This window comes from Chenopodium quinoa, unplaced genomic scaffold (assembly GCF_001683475.1).
Source record: "Chenopodium quinoa cultivar QQ74 unplaced genomic scaffold, ASM168347v1, whole genome shotgun sequence".
NCBI lineage: Eukaryota > Viridiplantae > Streptophyta > Magnoliopsida > Caryophyllales > Amaranthaceae > Chenopodium > Chenopodium quinoa.
In genome coordinates this window covers 1492880-1508934 of record NW_018743919.1, presented here as the reverse complement: position 1 = coordinate 1508934, position 16055 = coordinate 1492880, and the positions used below count along the sequence as shown (strand labels likewise).

The window sequence follows — 16055 nt, the reverse complement described above, 5'->3', positions numbered from 1 at the left end:
TAAATTAAACTATAGTCAAAACAAAGAAGCAAACATTAATCCTAAAAATAACGAAACTACAGTCACCGAAAGCTAATGAATTGGAAGAAAACTAAATAAAGCTAAATTATGAAAACTAACAAAAAGTCGCGTAAAATCTGGAAACTAAAAAAACTAAAGTCAACTCAAAACAATAAATTATGAAATCCCACTTAAACAATCTAAAGAAAAACTTAACAAGATTAAAAGCTAATAACAAAAAGATCTAATCGAAAGCTGCGGGAAAACAAAACTAAAGACTAAAAGAATTAATCTATCTAACCCTCCCCCTATCTTACGTACTACTCTTCTCTTGTATAGGAAATAAGCCCACAATCCCACTAACAATAGAACTCTAAAAGCAATAGTTATTATATGCACCATTGTGCACCTAGAAATAGGTGCATCATGTCTATAATATGAACATTTAATAAAAAGATATGAACACCTTTTATATAAATAACGTTTTAAACTAAATTTTCATATTATAGACGTGGTGCACCTATATAAATAACGATTTAAACTAAATAATGTTCATAACAGTACATTATATCAAATTATGTACTAAATTTTCATTTGGAATATAATAAATGTTCATCTTATATATCAAATTTCAATTGAGGTTCGTAATTCCTTAACCCAAACTAACTTATTTTCATATATCGACCTAACTCAAATGTTCAACAAAAACATATACATGTTCAAATATCTATCATTATAAGTTCACAATGTACATTAATTTTATCATAAAATGGTCAGTTTGAGGGTAACTTTAATTATTTTTGTGGTAACTTTAACCACTTAAAGGGTAATTTTTAATTTGTCGTTGGTTTGAATTTTTTTTAATGTATAATTTCTTACAGATTCATAATTACATATAAAGGCTAATATGATTAATCTAATACATTATAAGTTTTTTTTGTAAGATAAAATTATTATTAGAAAAATAATAACTTTTGTAGTATAAAGGGTAATTTTAAATACCTTTTTGATAACTTAACCCGATTTACAATAAATTAATGTAAACCCGTCTTTTTGGAGAATTTTTGTGTAGAACTATATTCCTTCTTCTCTTCATCAAGTAAATAAAAGCCATGTTTCGATCTATCAACTGCTAAGGTGGTTTTTTTTTAATTTCTTTTTTTTTTGTTTTTCAATTCACTCCCCTTGTATAAATAAATTATTCCCATTAACTTTTTATGTTAATTTTTTTCTTATTTTCAAACAGTAACTTTGGAAATTATATGATTTATATCCAAGCGGCAACATATTTGTCCCATTGATTTACTTTCATTATTTCCAACCACTTTCTGAGTTTCTGGTACAATAATTCAAAGGATATATAAGGTTGACTTCTTGATTTTTGACAATAAATGTCACACAAAACAGGAATCTTGTAAATCCTGAAAAATTGTATTTATATAAAATAGAAATCAGACTGTGTCATCAAATTGTCAAGGGTTTTTATATGCATTACGAGTAGATATTTGGATGTATAATAGTTATAAACTTCGAAGCGGTCAAGTTTGGCAATTAAGCCTTGTTTCCTTATTTAGGCCTCGAAACTGTCCAAGAAAGTATCTACGCACGTTCTAGAGATTGTCCATCTCGAAGGCGGCCAAGTTGATCGATCGATGACAACAACTAGGAGGTTAGCGAGCGACGCGTCACGTATATTAATTACTTGGTTTCTATTGAATTGACAACGAGACTAAAAAGAATAATGAAGATGACAACAATATAAGATTTGGTGTCGCCTTCATCTTCTAACACTTGCAATTTCAATTATTCGTAGACCCATTTTTTAGTACACATATAAAATGGCTAGAGTATATATATTATTGCTTACAATCCTACCTTTTCCAATTGCTATTGCTACAACACACAACGCGCTCTATATTGGCTACAATTGCACAGGCAGTGCAGCTTCGTCGACACTTGACAGTAATAGAGCCTCACCTTCGTACCTATACAACCTATATAATTTGCTAGGAACTTTTACTTCCCATGCCTCAAGCGCGGCTTATTATAACTCTTCCCTTGGTCAAACCCCCAATCGTGTGTATGCTATATACATTTGTCGGTTTGACCAAACTGCTCGAAGTTGTAATGCTTGTATAAATGAAGCCAAAGATCAAATACTCAAAGCGTGCCCCTACCAAACTGAGGCTATTATTTGGTACGAAAATTGTATGATCCGTTATTCCAAGTACTCGTTTTTTGGCAGAATGGATGTATCTCCCTGGATAGCAATATCAATGCCGCAAAATAGTACTAGAGATCAAGTGGTCCATTTCGAGAAATATATGCGGAAGAGCATGTATGATTTGGCTATATCGACAGCTGATAACTCGTCTCCAAAGGCGAGGTTTAAAATGAGAGTGATTAATATAACGGGATTTGGGAGCTTATATGAGATGACACAGTGTGTGCCTGAAATTACCACCAAGGATTGCCATCTCTGCTTAACGATTGCTATAGGGAGGCTTGCAAATATTAGCGCCAGTGCTCGCGTCTTGTTGCCTAGTTGTATTGTTTGGTATCACACTGCTCCTTTTTATAACTCTTCAGCAATAACCTACCCGTTTTTCAACTCATCCTCGGCGACACACCCACCACACACAAAGATAAAGACTCCAGCCGGTAAAAGTTGATTAAATTTACGTACGAGTACGACCTATTATAGCGATAACATGTACAATAGTATGATAACGAGTATACTCCTAGTATACTTGCTCTAATACGTTTGATGTTTTGTTTATCATATATGAAAATTTTCATTTGTTTATCAGATTTTGCTTCACCAAATTAAAAATTTCATATTATTTTACTATACAGGAAGGAAGAAAAGATCTTCACATATTGTCGTAGCAGTTTGTGTACCAATAGTTGTAGCAATCTTGCTTTTCTCCAGTGCTTGGTTTTGTATCTATCGTCGTAAGCACTCAAAACCATCTTCAGGTAATTTTCATTTTTTTTTTTTTTTTGAAACATCTTCAGGTAATTTAACTTGCAGATTATTCCATGTCTTTCTACTTATTATTACAGATATGGAAGATATTGCTGGACTAGAGTCATTACAATTTGAGTTCAAGGCGATTAAAGCCGCAACAGATAACTTTTCTCCAAGTAATAAACTTGGACAAGGTGGATTTGGTGTGGTTTATAAGGTAAAATTCTACCGCCATAACTCCTTCCTTCCCACAATGCCTTATCCGTTAATTTGGATATGTTTGCTAACGTATAACTTTAAGTCTTTAACCATCAACATATTTCGTATTTGATTATTCGTAAGCAATTCTTTATTTTTGTTTCAAATCATCTATGTTTTAAAAAAAATTCATTAGGAACCATATTTTTTTTTAATCACACTTGACAGTTTTGTTACCTTATTATTAATCTTTATGCTCGAACTCAATGCTAAGTTGAACTTTGCTTGAGGGAGTATATCATTCTTTGATACGTGTTTCAATCAAATTCACGAATATATGATGTTTGTTTCATATCGCCGCCTTGGTAGGGAAAACTTCAAGATGAGCAAGAAATAGCAGTGAAAAGGTTGTCAATATATTCCGGACAAGGCATATCAGAGTTCAAGACAGAGATTCTTCTAGCAGCAAAGCTCCAACATAATAATCTGGCTAAACTCTTAGGATTTAGCTTACATGGAGAAGAGAAGTTACTTATCTATGAATTACTGCCTAATGCAAGTCTCGACAAAGTCTTATTCGGTATAATCTCATGAACTAAACTATCAACTTCATCCTAGCTAGCTAATTTGTAAATTAAAATCTTCTATTGTATAACATGTTCTATATCTATTGTAGGCCAAAATAAAGTGTCACTAGATTGGGAAACCCGGTACAAGATCTTACTTGGAACGGCCAGGGGACTATTATACCTCCATGAAGATTCAAGGCTGAAGATTATTCATCGAGATCTAAAATCTAGCAATATTCTTTTAGATGAAACCATGAACCCAAAGATTGCAGATTTTGGATTAGCAAGACTTGTTGGAAGGGATCAAATTCACGCTGACACGAGTAAAATCGCTGGAACATAGTAAGTACATTACATAATAGATTCCTTAATATATGTACAAGTTTTATCTTAAATCGATCATTATAATTTTTAACATTCTTGTATGACACTAATGACAGTGGATATATGGCTCCTGAGTATGCATTAACGGGGCGTTTCTCGGTCATGTCAGACGTCTATAGCTTCGGAATAATAGCACTGGAGATAATAAGTGGTCATATGTGTAGCTCAATTGCCTTTCCCTATCATGATGAAAGTCTACCTCTACGAGTAAGTTCACTACATACTCAACTTCCTATTTTGCCTTATATTTATTTTCGCCTCATAAATTCCATCTAAACTTCAAAATTATAATGTTTAATTTAGGCATGGAGTTTATGGAAGAGCAACTCAACATTGGACTTGGTAGATCCTAGACTTTACGGAAAATTTCCGGGCCACAAAATGGAACGATGCATCCATATTAGCTTGCTTTGTATACAAGAAGATTCAAACAAGAGGCCAACAATGGCTACGATTGTGTCGGCACTCAATGGCCACCAAGTAGCTCTCTCAGAACCGGAACCACCTTTGATTGGTCCATCAACCAACATTACATTTGGCTCACACCAGCATTTGGGTGTATCATCTTCTGGTGAATTTCTTTCAAATAGTGATAACATAACAGAAGTTTATCCTCGGTAGAGTAAGGGATATATTTTGTAGAATACTGTATATTTTTCCCTCTATGAAAAATGTTTCACTTAAATCACAATGATAAACTTTTTAAGTCTCAATGTGGAAAAAAAAAGGGATTATTATGTGACTTTACCTTGGAACTGCCAAGTCTACGCTACACAAGTTTAAGAAAAACTAATGAGAAAACTACGAGTATTAATATTAAGAAGACATTATAATTTCATGATCCAATTGAATCATGTTTAGCCTTTTACTTCAGTTTGTTATCGTCATATTTACATCACATTCCACAATTCTGTCATATGCTAATCTGAACGGGAGAACAAAAAAGTCAAATTCATGTGGTGTAGTTAGTGGACTGATAGACATTACTTTTTTTTTTTTTTTCTTATAAATTAAATTTTTTTGTAGATAATTTATTTTGGTGAATACTGATATAGACATTATAACAATATAATCGAACTATGATAGTCCATATATTTCCCCTAATATAAATTCATCAGTTCACACAATATTTTCCCTATTTTTCCTATATATACCATACATTAGCATAGACTTTTCAACACTTGACTTGCTAGCAAAAACAGTTTTGGATGTACAATCCGTTATACCTTATAATTAAATCTATGTATTTATATTTTCTACTCATTTGCTTATATGGAAACACTTAATGAGCAAATCTGTGGGAAAAGGAAATTAAAGGTTATGATGCTTTAAAATTTTATAATAATAATTGATGAATCCCACCTAAAATAATGTTTTATTTAGAAATGGAGGGAGTACATATTATTTTCCCGCACAAACTTTATTTACTCCGTGTATATTATTATATTCTATTACTTCGGAGATTTTCAAATTAATGGTCACACTGAAGGAAGATTTTAATCCCAAGAGGACCATATAATATACACTCATTGTCACTATCAACTTTAAGGCAATGACGTTTAACACCTAACCTAACTTTATATGAGTTATTGTATCATTACAACTTTCAAATGTACTCAATATATTTATTCGAATACACAATTTTGTTCATTTACTTCCCTACCAATAGCTTATTCATTCTAATATGTATATGAAGAGGCAACTTTTTCTTTCGACCTTAATCTTGGGTGTTCTTTCCCAACTTTATAGTGTTTATGCGGTGGTTGTCTTTGAGTATAATTGGTGTTCTTCCAGTTATGGTAATTACACCCAAGGAAGTGTATACCATCAAAACCTTAATCATCTTTTTTCGAACCTCTCCTCTCAAACTCTATCTCGTCGATTTTATAACACCACTAGTGGTGAGTTTCCTAACAAAGTGTATGGAATTTATCAATGTCGAGAAGATTTTACCCTAGAGGTATGCAACCAATGTATCGATGATGCAACGCAAAAAATTACAGAAGTGTGCCCTTTATATGTCGAAAGTATCGTGTGGTACGATGAATGTATGTTACGGTATGCAAACCGTTCCATATTCTCTTTGAGCGAGACATCTCCATCTGATGACGCGTGGTATACGGATACTGTCTCAAACTACGAGGAATTTGTCCCAGTGATAGAGAAGACGACGAAGACCATTATTAGTCAAGCTGCTCGTACTAGTGCTCGGGGACATTTTGCTAGCATGTATGCCAATTATACATCGATCCATAGAGTGTACAACTTCGCTATGTGCACCCCCGATATAAATGAGCTCGACTGTAAGAATTGCTTATCGATTGCTTCGAAAAAGTTATCTACATATTATAACGAAAGTAAGGGGGTGACGAGCTTCTTTCCGAGCTGCCAATTAGGTTATGATACCGCGATTAATCAGATGACGCATGTACCACTGACTCCAGATCAAGCTCAAGCTCCCGGTCAACCTCCAAATCCGGCTCCAAGTAAGGCTCTAAAAGATTGCTCTATGTTTTTTTTCCCGAGTTTTTTAAGAATTGTATTGAATGAGTAGGTAAATATTTTTTTTTAGTGTATTTGCAATCATGTGGGGTAGGAAACTAAAGTAGAGAGGTAGTGTTGGGGTCATTTTTAATGAAAATGAAATAATGCAACTTTTTACGAACCCATTGGAGAAAACAAATTAGTAAGGTAATCTTGTAGACAAGAAGGGAATATCAACGATAATTGATAAGGAAACGGGGGATTTATGACTGTGGGGCGACATATATAGTTGTAAATAGAAAGTATTTAAGAGGCGTTAATGGTCCCTCTCTAAAAAAATGTTTGAACGAGTCCAACTAGTTGTTATTGACCCGGATATCTTATCTTTTAAATACTCCAAAGCAAGGAGTAATGGGGTAGGTAGGGAATTTTAGGACAGAAATATTGTTTACACATAAGTATTACTCCGGAATATTGAATGTTAATATTTTGAAAAGGGAGATTTTTCTGTGTGGCTGGTTACATCATGTGGCCGGGGTTACTCGAGATACTCGGTTAGGGATTACTCGAGTTATTCCTGACTGAGTAATCGCTCAAGTAATCCCTGATCAAACCCCTCAAGTAACCTGTGACCCCTTATTAAATACCCCTCAAGGAACCCCTGACCCTGATCGAATAACCCCTCAAGGAACCCTTGACCGAATAACTCGAATAACCCCAGCCATACGGTGTGGCCAGCTACATATAAAAATTTGTGTTTTGAAAATATATGACTTAACAAATTTAACAAAATCTAACACAACTACATATATTTATTTTTTCCGTAAATACCTAACTAATGATTTTCAATATGAAGTACGTACATAATGTGTCAAAAGTCAATATAATACAACTGAAAAAAGGAAAGGATATAATATTTCACATACGATAAAATGCACAAGTCTACTAATAGTATACTAATATGTCACCAAGGCTGAAATAAATAGAGCCTGTCAAGGAATGATGTCATGGTTGCCGCCTTAGAATACCCCCAATTTAGGACATGCCATGCCTTAAGTAATAGTACAATTAGCCAAATATCTTGTTTGTTTACACTTCTCTTTTGCAACATTTTGGTGTCAATGCAGCGGTTACCTTTGAAGTGTACGAGTGTTCTTCAAAATATGGTAATTACACCAACGGAAGTGCCTACCAACTTAATCTCAATCGCCTTTTTTCGAGTCTATCCACCAAGACATCTACTCGGAGGTTTTACAACACCACTATCGGCGATTTTCCAAGCAAAGTTTATGCAATCTATCAATGTCGAGAGGATCTAGGCTTAGATATTTGTAGTGAGTGTATCAAAGATGCAACAAAAACAATTACGCAAGTATGTCCATTTTATAGTGAAGGTATTGTATGGTACGACGAATGTATGCTAAGGTATGCAAACCGTTCCATATTCTCCTTGAGCGAGACATATCCATCAAGGTCGGCATGGTATGATGGTGTTGTCTCGAACTATGACAAGTTTGGTCCATTAGTGGAAAAAACAATGAATAACATGGTAACTCAAGCTGCTAGTGTCACTTCTCGTGGACATTTTGCTAACACATATGTCGATTGGACATCGATCGATAGGATGTACTGCTTTGCTATGTGCACTCGCGATATAGATGAGTTTGATTGTAAGAATTGCTTGAGTACTGGTATAACAGAAATATCTGGATATTATAACAGAAGTAAGGGGGTGACAGTCTTCTATCCAAGCTGCCAATTGGGTTATGATACGAAACTCGATCAATTGAAACATGTACCACTCGTACTAGCTCCAGCTCCTGCTCAAGCTCATGCCCAAAATCGAGGTTAGACCTATAACGAAAATATTATAAGTAGATTTTGCTTAAATTAATTTGAGGAAAATTTTCTTATGATGCAATATTTTTGTATTTATTTTATAGGAAGGAAGAAAAAATCGTCACATATTGTTGTAGCAATTAGTGTTCCATTAATTCTAGCAGTCTTGCTTCTCTCAAGTGCCGGTTTTTGTGTATACTGTCACAAACGCAAAACTCCTTCTCCAGGTAATTTTACTTGCAAATTTTTGTCGACAAGCAATCTTCTATAATCATCATTTATCATTTGTCGACAAGCACATCCAATAAGAATTAAATTAATTTTATATAAAGTATGTGTTTATTTTTTGCCAATTATTACAGATGAAGAGATTGTTGGTGTAGAGTCATTGCAATTTAACTTCAAGACAATAAGAGATGCAACTGATAACTTTTCCGAGCATAATAAACTTGGCCAAGGTGGATTTGGTAGAGTTTACAAGGTACACTTCTTCAACCATAACACGATTAGTATATACAACTAGTCCCTTCGATCAAAAATAATTGTCAAAAATGAAAATAATCATTCTATTCTCATATATATACTTTTTCTCTTATGATATCTCTCTAGTTGGTAATAAATTGACTTTATCGATTTCTAATTTGTTAGCCTCCTTAATATTTCTGTCCTGCCCCGACTCAAAAAATTAAATGGATGGAGTATCTCACCGATTTGCTCATAAATTTTTTGATTGAAGTGATAAATTTTTGTTTATATTTATGTATCCACTTTGATAGGGAAAGCTTCAAGATGGACAAGAAATCGCAGTGAAAAGGCTGTCAACATGCTCAGGGCAAGGCAGTACAGAGTTCAAAACAGAGATTCTTTTAGCCGCAAAACTACAACACAATAATTTAGTTAAACTCTTAGGGTTTTGTATACATGGAGAAGAAAAGTTGCTAGTATATGAATTATTGCCTAATGCAAGTATTGACAAAGTACTATTCGGTATATACTCTCATGAATATTCATCATCCCTTTTTTATTACTTCTAATTTTCTAAGCAAGTAAAAGAAACATAGAATTATCATCAATGCCCCCTTGAAAAATTTGCAGGCCAAAATGAGCATCCATCACTAGATTGGGAAATCCGCTTCAAGATCTTACTTGGGACTGCTCGGGGACTCTTATACCTTCATGAAGATTCGAGGTTGAAAATTATCCATCGCGATCTAAAACCCAGCAATATTCTCTTAGACGAATATATGAACCCAAAGATATCAGACTTTGGATTGGCAAGACTTGTTGGAAGGGAACAAATGCATGTTGATACGAGTAAAGTTGCTGGAACATAGTAAGTACTTGACTCATTCATTTTTTTGTCCCTTCAATTATTTGGCTTCTTTTTGATAAGCGTCACACATATAATCATACCAAATTGTCTCTAGTATCTCGATCTAAAGTTTTTCTTATTGGTGACTCTCTATTCTACAGTGGATATATGGCTCCGGAGTATGCCTTGACGGGGCGTTTCTCAGTTATGTCAGATGTCTATAGTTTTGGAGTAATTACTTTGGAGGTAGTAAGTGGTCACATGTGTAGTTCAACCGTCTTTCCTTATCATGAAGACAGTCTATTAATACGAGTAAGTTATTTTACACGACAAAATAAAGTGTTAGTCTATCTCTAATCTTGTACATGTTTTTGCCTCTTAATATTCAAACTTAGACCAAATCTATGATTTGTTGTAGGCTTGGAATCTATGGAAGGACAATGCAATTTTAGACTTGGTGGATCCTAGACTTTATACCAACTATTCGACGGATGAAATGAAAAGATGCATTCACCTTGGTTTGCTTTGTATTCAAGAAGATGCAAACAAGAGGCCGACAATGGCTACGATTGTCTCAGCTCTCAACGGCCACAAAGTGGCTCTTTCTGAACCCGAACCACCCTTGATTGGTCCATCAACCAACGTTACATTTGGGTTGAATAAAAAATTGAGTATATCATCTTCTAACGAGTTTCATTCAAATATTGATGACATAACAGAAGTTTATCCTCGATAGAGCAAGGTACACCACCAAAAAGAAGGCTAGAATCATAATTATGTATTTATAATCAGGTTGTTACATGATATTAAACATCACACACACATCAACTTATATAAAATTCTCATCTTGCTAGAATACTCTTCTTTTTTTTTTTTTTTTTTTGAAATCTTCTTGCTCGAAACCTTAGTCTAGCAAATCATTGATACAATAACTTAGACAACTCATCAATATGCATTCATCTTGGGTCAACCCCAGACATAGTTACATTATTCACAGACCCTCTAGACTTGCTGTCTAGAATGTTTACTTCTCTTATGTTCCTGAAAACGAAAACAGGCTCTTGTGGCATTGGAAGTGTGTATGCATTACTATGTAACACGAGAACTGGTAATTCCATCGTAGGTCTAACATCCATCGACTCTTGAACGCAAAGCAAGCCAACGTGCATGCATCTCATAACTTCGTCACTTGAGCATGAGTCTCTTATTATTGGATCTACAAATTCCAAAGGATTTCCTTCCCTCCATTTTATCCACGCCTACATTTGTATTTTAATACTTGTTTATATCCTTCCACATTTTTTTTGGTATGGAAAATGGAGAATAACATGTAAGTTAAAAGGAGACTTACATGGCTTATAAGGTCATCAGCGTCACCCAAATCATCGAAACAACTATTCCTTCTTTTTCCAGTTATGATTTCTAAAACAAGTACACCAAAGCTATACACATCTGATTTGTCGGAGAATTGGCCTTGCATTGCATATTCTGGAGACATGTAACCGCTGCAAGAAAATGTTGTACGCATAAATAAATGTATATTCATCAATAATATATGAATATGTACATCTTTTGGTCCTATTTCTATTCAATCACAAATGATTTGAATTTTGAAATTATACTCACTAAGTTCCGACAATCCTATTTGTATTCCCTTGGCTTTGATCCACATCGAAAATCCTTGCCAAGCCAAAGTCTGAAATTTTGGGGTTCAATTCTTCATCAAGCAAAATGTTGCTTGCTTTGAGATCACGGTGGATTATTTTAAGCCGAGAATCTTGGTGGAGATAAAGCATCCCTCGAGCAATCCCTCCTATAATATTGTATCGCGTTCCCCAATCTAATAACCCTTGTCTTTCCGTATCTGCAGATCATAATAAGTTACAATATAAAGGTTAATTAGCCCATTAATAGCTTTAATAACTTAGAAAGAGACTTAAAAAGATTCTGTCATGAGAAATCGATCATACCAAATAAAAAATAGTCAAGGCTTTTATTGGCAACATATTCATACACTAGAAGCTTCTCTTCTCCAGTTAAGCAAAACCCTAATAGTCTAACCAAGTTTCTGTGTTGAAGTTTTGCTACTAACAAGACCTCATTCTTGAACTCTTGTTCACCTTGGTAAGAACCTTGGGACAACCTCTTCACTGCTATTTCTTGTCCATCTGGCATTATACCCTAAGATAAAAATTAAAAATAAATTAAAATAAAAACAAAACCAACTAGCAATTTTTACAGTTTTACAAGTCAATTGTGTAACCGCGCATGATATTTAAAAAAAAAAAAAAAAAAAAAAAAAAACCTTACTAATTCCGTTATTTTATGTTCTACTTGGTTGCTAAACATTTTTTGAAATTTTTTATAAATGTGAGGATGTAAGATATTAAAAAAAATGATAAAGTAAGAGCGGGTGTAAAAAGATGGAATGGATATGTAAGTTGTTTAAGCAAAAGGTGTAAACTAACTAATTACTCCGTATAAATTTATAATGGAGTAATAGGGGTAAGATGGTAAAGAGTTTACACAAAATAAAAAGATAAATGGATATATATAGAAAATAAAAGAACAAATAATCTAAGAATGGATGGAGTACCACTCATTGCCTCAAAATGACTCTTTTACTCAATTAAAATTAAGTTCAAATTATATTGTAATACCTTATAGACGCCTCCAAATCCACCTTCGCCGACTTTATTCTCATCTGAAAAATTATTAGTTGCCAATTGAAGCGTAGCCACATCATATTGCAAGGACTCAATCATTGCAAAATCCTGACTTGCTGTATCATATCATTAATTGAACATCATAAGATTTATGAGTAATGTAACAATTTAATTTAAAGAACTAATCTTAGGGAGTATGAAATAATATAATGCGTGATCTTCTTACCACTTCTAGCGCGCAATGTGTTATACTTCTTAACTTTCTTAATCTTATAACATATTCCTAGGGCAAGAATTACAGCTGATATAACGACCACTGGAATCACAATGGCAATGATCACCTTGGCTGTATTTTTTCTTTTTCCTGCATTTTTGTAATTTTTCTTTTGTTAACATCATAATCTCATTGGGACTTATCTTATGAAAGAATGGGAAGAAAAGACAATTATACTAAATGTACCATATTAGGATATTCTAATTAAATTACAAGAAAAAATCATAATTCCATAATTTCATAATAGAAACAGATCAATAAGAAATTAAGAATGTTACTAATACGCACTTGAAAACTATACTACGAAGAAAAAATGCCATATATTCCCAAAAAAAATAAAAAAAAAAATTGATACATAGAGTAGTATATAATAATGCAAGTATGAGAATCAAACGAGATTAAGTGACAAGTAAGACTAATATTGTAAATTAGTAATAGGATTATTCATCTTACAGTAAGATGATATGAGATAGGTCAATGATTTATTTTAAGGAGCTACCTAATAGTATACATATAACATTTACATAATAATGATACACTTGTTTAACCTAAATTTTTTATTAGTACGATGTTTGTAAAGACATATTCTTGCTTTGACAGAACTTAATTTATATTAACATGGTTCTCATGTCAAAGAAAAAAAAAAACTTGTATGTTAGTCACAAAATATGAAGTAAAATTATAATTTCTCCAATAAATAAAAATTACTTGTACATACACAAGATGTATTTCATAAATCATACCTTCATGAATTGTTGCTGTTTCATTCATAATGGTAAGATCAAATCGAACATTACAACTAGGTAGCAACACCCATGTACCGATCCTCGTCTGGAGCTGACTAATTCCATTACTCAAGCACTGGTTACAATCATCGGCAGTCAAGTCTGGTGTACACTGAGCCATCGCGTAATATTTTAGGGACCTTGTAATATCACCGGTCTTATTACCATATTTCATGGAGCTATTCGCGACTAGGGGTGCTAAATCATTCATGGTTTTATTCCGTACATTTAAAAATGCTTGAACTCCATTACTAGGAATAGGTGGAACATCGTTATATCCCACAATACTATGAGTAACATCGAGTTTCTGATAGATTGACACGTTAGAAAAACGAATTGTACAATTTTCGCTCCATAGAATGGCCCAATTTTGGGTTGGACATTCTTTGAGGATATTCAAATGTGATTCATTAACACATCGGCTACAATATTGACTATCAATGTTACCTCGACATAGGTAGAGGCCGTAGACTCGATTGGGAGCTTGGCCAAAAGTCGAGTAGTAAAATCGTGATTTGGACTGCGTTGCTTGGGAGGTTAAGTTGTTTAAAAGATTATTGAGGTTGGTTTGATAAGGGCTATTTATGATGTAATTTGAACTACCCGTGCAATTTGTGTAGTAGTAAAAATAAGCTTTTGCACTTGGGATAATAAATTGAATAGCTACTAACAATGTAAAGGAAATTATCATGACCATGGTTTTTGCGCAAATAGGCTAGACAGAGAAAATGATGATAATTAATTGGACTATATTCTGAAATATATACGAAATAATGTAAGTAAGGGAAGAAAACAAAAAAAAAATAATACTACGTGTATATATATATATATATTTTAAAATCCATTGCATTATTATGGTTGCCAAGGTTGACTTTTCCAAATTAATGACTTACTCTCCATAATAGGGTATAAGTATAGCACTATATATAGTTGACATTTTTGCTAACCAACTTTGATTGTTAATGTTATGTATAACAGTATAAGTTAAACGAATCTTAGGAAATTAATTTTCGATATTATTAATTTTATACTCCCTATGTCTCCATATAAAAAAGTCTCATTTTGTTTACATTTCCTTATTAGTTATGGAGTATTATATATGATAATTTGTTTTTATTAAGTGAATATCACTATTTTTCATTCATTTTTTATCAACTAAACTTTAAATTATCATTATTTTTTATTTATATTCAGATGTAAATTAGTCAACTAAATTCTGCTATTTTTATTTTAATTAATTTCCTAAAAATGTGTACAATAGACAAATGTATAAAAGCTTTATTTGGGGAAGTATTTATATTTATGCTTTGAAAAATTTCAATTGTATTGTGTCAATGAATCTTAACCCCTTGCACAAGTACACGTTTTATTTTGATTTATACACTTTGAATCTGATTAGATGTTCATTTAAGAATAGAGATTATCTATACTATGGGCGTGTTCGGCACTAATTTTTGAGTAGCTTTTAAGTAGTTTTAGTGTTTTGACTTTTTCAAACCACTTGCACAATTACACATTTTATTTTGATTTTTACACTTTGAATTTAATTAGACGTTCATTTAGGAATAGAGGTAATCTATAATATGGGCGTGTTCAACACTAACTTTTGAGTAGCTTTTAGGTAGCTTGTGGTTTGACTTATTCAAATCATTATTTAGTAAAAAATCTGAATGTTTGACAATATAGTTTAGTAATTGGATTAGCTTTTGCGAAAAGTTAATTTTATTAGCTTTTGTGAAAAACTAGGTATCTGTTGAAATTTTTCTTCTATTTATTTAGAAATTTACAGCTAATAGCTAGTCAATGGCTAGTTTACCAAACACTTATACTTAATTATTTATTCTCACGACTAATAGCTACTTCTATGGCTACATTTTGCCGAACACGCCCTATATATTTAAAAAGATTTCAAATGCAGTGGCGAAGGCGGAGCCAGAGCCAGAAATATTTTGTTAGGGGCCAAATTTTATGTATGCACTCATATTTCATACAAAAAAAAAAAAAAAACCAATCTATACTTCTATTGTAATATATAGTTTTATAATATAAAATACAATAATGTCCAATTCTAGAACAATACATTAAATGAGTGATACCCAATTAGTTTAATTCAAAAGTAAAAAAAATATGAACTGAATGCCTTTTGGAAATAGAGAGACAAATTCCCAAGCCCCCAATCTACTAGGTACTACTCTAGTCTATTGAGTGCACTAAAGCAAACTTCAATCAAAAAAATTGAAAGGCACAAGATTCGATCTCAAGGTGAGGAAAGCAAAGTGAATTTTGAAACCAAATTGAACAAACTCTAATGCAACTTACCTTGTACAACATACTATTAATCTTAATAAATAAATTACAGTCAAGGAAGAGGCCATGGCCAATGCCAGCTCCCCGCTCTGCCATTGTTCAAATGATGAAATGAACAATACGTGGCACGTGGAACTCTTTCCCATTTGTTTCTCATTTGATGTATGTCATCATCAACTTATAATAGTAAAGAAGTTATTCATAAAAAATTCGAATATGCGTATAACATCTAATTCTAACCTCATGTAATTTTTTCGGGCAGCCCA

General features: G+C 33.0%; 3 protein-coding genes across 3 annotated transcripts; 2 read left to right on the top strand and 1 right to left on the bottom strand.

The window, feature by feature from the left end:
- Positions 1 to 1838: 1838 nt before the first annotated feature.
- LOC110687170 (cysteine-rich receptor-like protein kinase 25) lies at positions 1839 to 2672 on the top strand. Its single transcript, XM_021863784.1, has one exon. The coding sequence runs from the start codon at positions 1839 to 1841 to the stop codon at positions 2670 to 2672; it is 834 nt and encodes a 277-aa protein (XP_021719476.1).
- A 228-nt stretch (positions 2673 to 2900) lies between these two features.
- LOC110687169 (cysteine-rich receptor-like protein kinase 10) lies at positions 2901 to 10613 on the top strand. The gene is made up of 14 exons (XM_021863783.1): positions 2901 to 2979; positions 3067 to 3188; positions 3539 to 3749; positions 3846 to 4080; positions 4179 to 4329; positions 4426 to 4740; positions 5792 to 6608; positions 7734 to 8453; positions 8550 to 8672; positions 8808 to 8926; positions 9222 to 9432; positions 9541 to 9778; positions 9919 to 10069; positions 10176 to 10613. The coding sequence occupies exons 2-14, from the start codon at positions 3069 to 3071 to the stop codon at positions 10491 to 10493; spliced, it is 3729 nt and encodes a 1242-aa protein (XP_021719475.1). The 5' UTR covers positions 2901 to 2979; positions 3067 to 3068; the 3' UTR covers positions 10494 to 10613.
- Positions 10614 to 10687: 74 nt separating this feature from the next.
- LOC110687168 (putative receptor-like protein kinase At4g00960) lies at positions 10688 to 14362 on the bottom strand. The gene is made up of 7 exons (XM_021863781.1): positions 13406 to 14362; positions 12650 to 12812; positions 12418 to 12539; positions 11728 to 11938; positions 11384 to 11621; positions 11109 to 11262; positions 10688 to 11016 (listed from the first exon to the last, which is right to left on the bottom strand). The coding sequence occupies exons 1-7, from the start codon at positions 14177 to 14179 to the stop codon at positions 10714 to 10716; spliced, it is 1965 nt and encodes a 654-aa protein (XP_021719473.1). The 5' UTR covers positions 14180 to 14362; the 3' UTR covers positions 10688 to 10713.
- Between the last annotated feature and the right edge of the window lie 1693 nt (positions 14363 to 16055).